Source organism: Petaurus breviceps, unplaced genomic scaffold (genome assembly GCF_028583685.1).
Source record: "Petaurus breviceps papuanus isolate PSGF00001 unplaced genomic scaffold, PetGlider_PUasm1.0 213, whole genome shotgun sequence".
Taxonomy (NCBI): Eukaryota; Metazoa; Chordata; class Mammalia; order Diprotodontia; family Petauridae; genus Petaurus; species Petaurus breviceps.
In genome coordinates, this window is record NW_027185860.1 from 3,402,481 (window position 1) to 3,410,386 (window position 7,906).

Below are 7,906 nucleotides of genomic sequence, written 5' to 3' on the forward strand. Positions count from 1 at the left end.
ACGGAAATACTCTGGAACCGATTTAAAATTTTAATTTGTTAAATGTAAAAAATGTAGCCTTTTTTGTTATGCTCAATATCGCCATCAATTTAAAGATTCAAGAACCTCCCAAAGACAAAAAGAAAATATGTTTTGTGAAATAATACTCACCAGAAGAGAACAGGGACGCCCATTGTGTCCAAAAGACTCAGAAATGAAATCTGTATCATGGTCCACTCTCTGATGGCCTCCATATTTCTGTTCATCAGTATCCAGAACAATTTTGAATTTATAATGTATTAAGGAACTTAATTTGATTTTTAACATGAATTCATACAATGTTATTAAAATACACAACATAGTTCATATTTTCTCCATTCTCCTGAGGCAGTGCGGCATGGTGGATATTGACTTGGAAGCAAGAACTTAATTCAAAACCACTTCTGAAACTAGTTGTGTAACCATGCACAAGTTACTTAACCACTTTAAACCTCACTTTTCTCATAGAAGGAATAAATAAACTACCTGTGGTAGATACTTTACAAGGCTGATAAGAGGATCCAATGAAACAATACAAATAAAGTATTTTTTAAATTTTTAGGTGCTATATCAATGTCAACTATTATTGTTCTTAATAACATTATCTGAACTGTAGTAGGGGTGGAAGATAAAAAGATAAAACAAAACATTACCTTGCCCTCAAGGAGCTTATATTCTACCAGTTTCTGATATTGCTATCTTAGAACATAATTAAATTATTAAATTTTAGTTTTATATAATTATAATACAAATTATATAATAATATATAAATATATGATAAAATAATTATATAAATATAGATAATATAATTATATAATAATTAAATACTAATTTAATTATTAATTAAATTTAATTTAAATTTGTCATAATTTGATTTCCCAAAGACTTCAATAGCTATATTTTATATACCAAGTCTTTGTAACAGGTACTGATGCATATTTATTATACCAAAAACTGCTAAGTACTCAAACACAAAAACAACAAATTAAAATTGCGATTTTACACATCTTTGTCAAAGTACCCATTAGATACATGTTTTTATTTTCTTAATATAAATGAAGATAACTAAACAATGTAGACAGAGCACTAGATTTGAAGTCAGAGAATTTAGTTTTGAATCTTGGCTTTCCTGTGTAACCATGCCCAAGTGATAACTTTTCTGGGCCTGTTTCCCCATTTATAAAATGATGGGATTGTTGTAGATGATATATAAGGTAGTTTCTCACTCTAAATATAAATCTGTATAAATAAATATAAATACATAAATATATACATATATAAATATATATACACATATACATATACATAAAATGACCTTAAAAAAAGTCACTCCCTCTCACATCTAGTATACTGAAGTTCTGGGCACACCTGCATATCCTTGTATAGCTAAAGAAAAAGAAAAGCCAATCATATATAGACGTTATCCTGAAGTAGCTTTATTGAAGTCAACTGTGAATCAGATTGATAATGACAATGACTAATGAGTTGAAAACAAAGAACATGAAGGCTATTAAAAGATGGTTTAGACCTGAGCATCCTGTTGTCATTAAATGATGCTGTCATTAAATTTTCCCTGCAATAGAGGTGTAGGTATATATAGCTAATTTTTTTTTTCAAAAGGGAACACAGTGAGTAAAGCATGCCTGAATGAATGAAAAGAATAATGAAAAAAAGAATTTAGCTTCTGTCCCTCACTCCTACTTCATAAGTTACTTCCATCAAACCTCTTACGGAATGATAAGGGTGTTCAGTATCTGTAACACTACAGTATTTGTGAACACTGAAATAAGGGATTAGCTAACAGATTATTTAGATTACTGGGATTAGCCTGAGAAATTAAATGCATTATTTAACACAGTCATAAAGGACAAATCAATATAAGGGTAGGTTTGATTTATTTACTCAACTCGACCCCACTGAAAGTTTTAAAAAGTTCCATCAATCATAGGCATTAAACTAAGTGTGAAAAAGTCTTTGACAGCGATTTTATTATGTCATAATAGGAAGTCTGTTCCAGGTTGCTAAGGTATTTCATCATATTCTCTGGATCTTGCATAAAAGTACTGAGATGGCTGAAATGGGAGAATACCAGAAATTGGAGAAAAGTCGGTATTCCATTTAAAACAACTTCTTCTTTTTTTTTTTTTTTTTTTTTTTTTAGCAATTGGGGTTAAGTAACTTGCTCAAGGTTATATGGCCAGTTATTTCTGGGTGTGGTGCTGAGTGTCTGAGCCCGGGATTTGATCTCCAGGTCGTCCCAACACTAGAGCCGGTGCTCTTACTTACTGTGCTACCTGGCCGCCCCCCATTTAAAACTTCTTAAAAAGGAACTGCTGCTGGGAGTGGGGCAGGGGGGTGGAAAGGGTTCAACTTCAGTCTTGTCTCTACTCTCTGCCCTCTTCTACTGGCTGATTTAGCTAGAGGGGCACTGAGCTGCAAAGTATCTGGAGGATTTTGGAATTCCTATTTTCCCATCAGTGTCCTACAGCTGTCCTAAGATGAACTAAGGGCAGATTGGATATAGACAGAAAGCTTTACAAGATTCCAGGGAAGAAACTACACTGCTTAATGGGGACTTCCTGAGCATTCAATGAATAAGAGAAAAGAACTTCTAACAGCTGGGAATTGTGAGTTAACCATTTGCCACATGTGCTCTCCAAGTCTGAGTTCACTTTCCCCTGGACTCTTTATGTACTTCTAGAAGTATGTGTGACAGACTTTGGGGAATGGGAGAAATGCTATGTACTAACTTTTTTTACTGTGCCACTTTATTGGTGGCAAAGTTCATTGATAAAATTGATCTTCAAATGATAATCTGATGTGTTGTCGTCTGTAAATTCCTTGAGGGAGGGAACTATCTTTCTTTTTCTCATTTGTATAACCAGCACTTAGCAAATTTGTTAAATTTTATTGGGTCCTCCATGTCAGTAAGGTTTAGGTGCTTGTGAAAGTAGTAGCAGGAGTCTTTCTTCCCAAATCTACTGCTCTTCCAAACATTCTTATTACCGTTGTGGAAGTCATCAAAAAATAAATTGTTTATGGGTATGCCAAGCCAATATAATGAAAAATGACAATTCTACCTGCATTAATATATTTCTTCAATACTATACCAATCAAACTATCAAAAATTATTTTTAAAGAGCTACCAAAAAAATCATCTGAAGAAAAACTCAAGGTTATCAAGGGAATCAATGAAAAAAATGTGAAAGGGGGTGGGTCTAGCCATATGAGATCTCAAACTGTATTATAAAGCAGTAATTAGGGGCAGCTATGGTGCAGTGAGTAAAGCACCAGCCCTGGAGTCAGGAAAACCAGTGTTCGGTTCCGGCCTCAGACACTTAACACCCACACAAACACTAGCCATGAAACCTTGGGCAAGTTACTTAACCCCAATTGCCCTCCAAAAGGAAAAAAAAAAAGAAGAAAAAAGAAAACTTCATAAGGGGTGGCCAGGTAGCATGGCAAGTAAGAACACCGGCTCCAGTGTCAGGATTACCTGCGGATCAAATCTGGGCTCAGATACTCAGCACCACACCCAGAAATAACTGGCCGTGTAACCTTGAGCAAGTAACTTAACCCCGATGGCTTTTAAAAAAAAATAAATAAATAAAGCAGTAATTATTACAACAATCTGGTACTGGCTAAGAAACAAGAGTGGTGGATCAGTGAAATAGATTAGGTACAAAATATGTTACAGTAAATGACCACAGTACTCTAGTATATGATTAACCCAAAGATAGAAGCTTTTGGAACAAAAACTCATTATTTGACAAAACTGCTGGGAAAACTAGAAAACACTATGGCACAAACAAGGTATAGACCAGGGGTGAGGAATCTGTGGCTTTGAGGCCACATGTGGCCCTCTAGGTCCTCAGCCTTTTCATTGAGTCCAAATTTCACAGAACAAATCCCAAAGAGACAGATGGTGGATCAGTGGAACAGATTGGGTACACAAGACACAGTAGTAAATGACGATAGTAACCTAGTGTTTGATAAACCCAAACAACTCAGCTTTTGGGATTAGAACTCACAATGTGATAAAAAACTGCTGAGAAAATTGGAAAACAGTATGGTAGAAACTAGGTATAGATCAACACCTTACATCGTATACCAAGATAAGCTCAAAATGAATACATGATTTATTTATAACATCTAACAGCATAAGCAAATTAGGAGAGTATAAAATAGTTTACCTGTCAGATCTATGGATAAGGGAAAAATTTAGGATGAAACAAATATAAATATATAATATAAAAGTAAAATAGATGATTTTGATTATGTAAAATTTAAAAGTTTTTGTAGAAACAAAACCAATGTGACCAAAATGAAAAGGAAAGCAGAAAACTGGGGGAAAGAATTACAACAAGAAGCTCCAATAAAGGTTTCATTTTTCAAATATATAGAGAAGTGAGTCAAATTTATAAAAATACAAGTCATTCCCCAACCGATAAATGGTCATTGGATATGAAAAGGCAGTTTTCAGAAGAAGAAATCAAAGATGTTTATAATCATGTTAAAAAATTCTCTAAATCACTATTGATTAGAGTAATGCAAATTAAAACAACTCTAAGCTAATATGAAAAAATGATAAATGTTGGAGGGGATGTTGGAAACCTGAGAAACTAAGGCAACTGTTGGCGGATTTATGAACTGATTCAACTCTTCTGGAGAGCAAAAGGCTATAAAATTGTGATCCCTTTGATTCAGTATTATGGCTGCTAGTTCTATATCCCAAAGACATAAAAAAGGGGGCAGGAAGGAAGAACCTATTTGCACACAAATATTTACAGTAGTTCTTTTTGTGGTGGTTAAAAATTGGACATCGGATGGAAGCCCATCAACTGAGGAATGGCTAAACAAATGGTGCGGGATGTGATTGTAATGGAATGTTATTGTGCTGTAAAAGAAATGACAAGCAGGATGACTTCAGAAAAACCTGGAAAGACTTACATGACATGAATGCAAAGTGAAGTGAGCAGAACGAAGAGAACTTTGTATATGGTTGCAATATTGTATGATGAAGAACTGTGAATGACTTAGCTAATCTCAGCAATATAATTATCTGAGACAATCCCAAAGGACTCATGATGAAGTACCCTATCTGCTTCCAGAGAAAGAATTGATACTGTCTAAATACAGACTGAAGCATGTTATTTTTCCTCTTCTTCCTTCCTTTCTTTTTTAAAATTCAAGTCTTCTTGTACAAAATGATTAATATGGAAATGTTTTATATCATTGCACATGTACAAACTATATCAGACTTCATACCATTTCAGTCATGGGGGAAGGGAAAGAGGGAGTGATAGAATTTGGAACTAAAATCTTAGAAAAATGATAAAAAAAGGTTTTAACATGTAATTGGGGGAAAATAAAGTATAAAATTTTTATAAGTGTATAATAAATAGAAAGTAAATTGGGGGACCTGGAGGATCAGGAAAAGTATCACATAAGAGATGTACTTCTTGAGAACCAGAAGGTGATGAATAAATCTGATCTTAAATTTTAACTTGATTATTTTGGGGAAAATAGAAGAAAGGAAAAACCAGAAGTTTCTTTATAGTCATTAAAAAGAAAAATCAAGTTATGAGATATCAAACAAGAAATCTTTTTTAAATGTTATGATTTATATTTCTTAAAATTCAGAAGACTCCTAAACATTCACTACATCTATTAGTAGGCTTGAGTAACTGTTATAGGAATGTAAATTTTTAAGATCTTCCCTGCCCCTAGGTTAAGTGCACCTGGAGCCTGTGGTGGGAGGCTTGTTTTTCAGGAACGCCCACATCTTGGTGCTTTGTGATTGGGCAGTGGGTCAAGAGGGTAGTTACATTCTCTGACCCAGGAGAGAGCTATATAATCCCTGATGGGAGGTTTTGCTTTGGGGCTCACTTTGAGAAGTGTTGTGTGATTTGACCAGACAAGACTCTGGCCAGCTGTTGAGAGCCCCCGGGCTTTGAAAAACCCAGATGTTGATGTTTCCCTCTCTGGTAAATGTGATTTGGTATGGATGTAATGGTTGGACAGCTGGAGGCCAGTCTGCTTGAAATGTTTCTGTCTGTATACTCTGAAGTTTGAGGTGCTGACCTGTTTCCCTGAACTAGGTAAATCATATGCTTGATTGATTAAAGCAAGATTGTTAACCCATTTTGAGTTGCTTTCCTTTAGAAAAGCAGATCTAAGAACCTGTGTTGGCAGCCACCCTGGGGACGCTGGGGTGCTTGCCGATACAGTAATTAATAAATTCATAGCAGTATTTGATGATCTACCTAGAGATGCCATGTTCTGCAAGAGGCTTGTAATCAAAAGATTAAAAGGAAGAAGGTATGAAGTCTCTTAAATTCAATGGCTCTTCAAATGCTTCAAAAGCTGCTGTGTTTGCTTAGCCTCTTGATAAAGTGCTTGCTCAAAGAATAAGGATTTTGATATAAGAAGAAGTATTATCATTTATATCATTTGACACAACTTACTTTATTCTACTTGATGAAGCTAAATAACTATGTTAAGGTAAAACTTTCAGATTTCAAAGTAATACTAAGTTTTTAAAAATTGATTAAATAATCATCAATAAATAAATAAAATTCTGACTTTTGAGGTGATGAGAATTTACTTGTTTTCTGTTTAGATGTAAAATGTTGATGTTCTGTGTTGGTAAATGTCTTTCTCGGAGAATAGCAATAGGAGTTGTGGTGGGCGTGCTGACATACTCCTTTCCCCCTTACCACCGCTGCCCCTTCAAGAAGAAATCAGCCAACAGGTTGAATAAATTCATCAATTAAACTCCAGAGGTAGGAACACATACTTGGTTCCTTGGTTATCATGTGCCTTTCACAATGAAGTATTATAGAGGAGCCTGACTAGCATTTTAAGATGACTAAATAACTCTATCCATAGAACTCAGATGGACGGACACCATTTTAATGAGAGGGGGATGGGACAGAATGAGTTGAGAAGGAAATGGATACTCCCAGCTGATTAAAAATCATGATAGCCCTAAGGAAAAAATAGGTAGATAGACCAGTAAGGTTAAATATTACCTTCTCTGGAATGATTTTCTTTTATTCTCACATCTAATTATCTTACCTTGATTATGAATTTCTAAATTTATATATTCTTTTATATATAATTATTTAAAATATACTTTTATTGACTCAAATATGGATACAAGGAAAGAGGTGCCAGTATCAGTCATGCCACTATAATGTAGGTAGGAGGGCAGGGAAGGAAGGCATTTAGGACTGTACGTATTTAAATATACAAGAGCCAAGAAGGCTTTGGAACTCAGAAGATCTTAGAGGCCTGGTGAGTTGGAATTCACAAATCAAGGAAATAAATCAGCCAGTAAGCACTTATTAAGTGTTTACTCTGTGACAGTAACTGGTAAGTCCTGGGAATACAGAGAAAAAAGCAAAAACAGGACCTGCCTTCAAAGACATAATACGTATAAAACAGGAGGATTCAAAATGCATACAGAGTGGATGGAAAACAGGGAATGGCATCAGAAGCTAAGGGAACCTGGAAAGGTCTCATATATTAAGCTTAGCCTTAAAGGAAGCCAGGGATTCTTAGAGACAAAGGTAAGGAGAAAGAACATTGGAAAGGGGGGGAGGGCAAGGAAAAGGCATAAAAATGAGAGATGGAATGACATGTCTGAGCAAAGCTAAGTAGGCCAAGAAGACTGAACTGTAAGAAATTAGAGGAATATATGATCCCTACAGAAACAGGATGGGTTATGAAGAACTTAAAGTTTCAAATGGATGAGCTTATATTTGATCCCAGGTGGAACATGGGCTGGAGTCACTGAGTTACACACTCAGTGATGAATGGAGAAAAGGATATCTATTTATCTATCTATCTATCTATCTATCTATCTATCTATCTATCTATCTAT

General features: G+C 34.9%; 1 protein-coding gene across 1 annotated transcript in view; it reads right to left on the reverse strand.

Moving 5' to 3' along the window:
- Positions 1–7,906, reverse strand: part of GBE1 (1,4-alpha-glucan branching enzyme 1) — a 272,631-nt gene that overhangs the window by 9,123 nt on the left and 255,602 nt on the right. Inside the window, exon 15 of the mRNA XM_069093902.1 lies at positions 151–266. Coding sequence (XP_068950003.1) covers positions 151–266 — 116 coding nt within the window. The remainder of the gene's footprint in view (positions 1–150; positions 267–7,906) is intronic.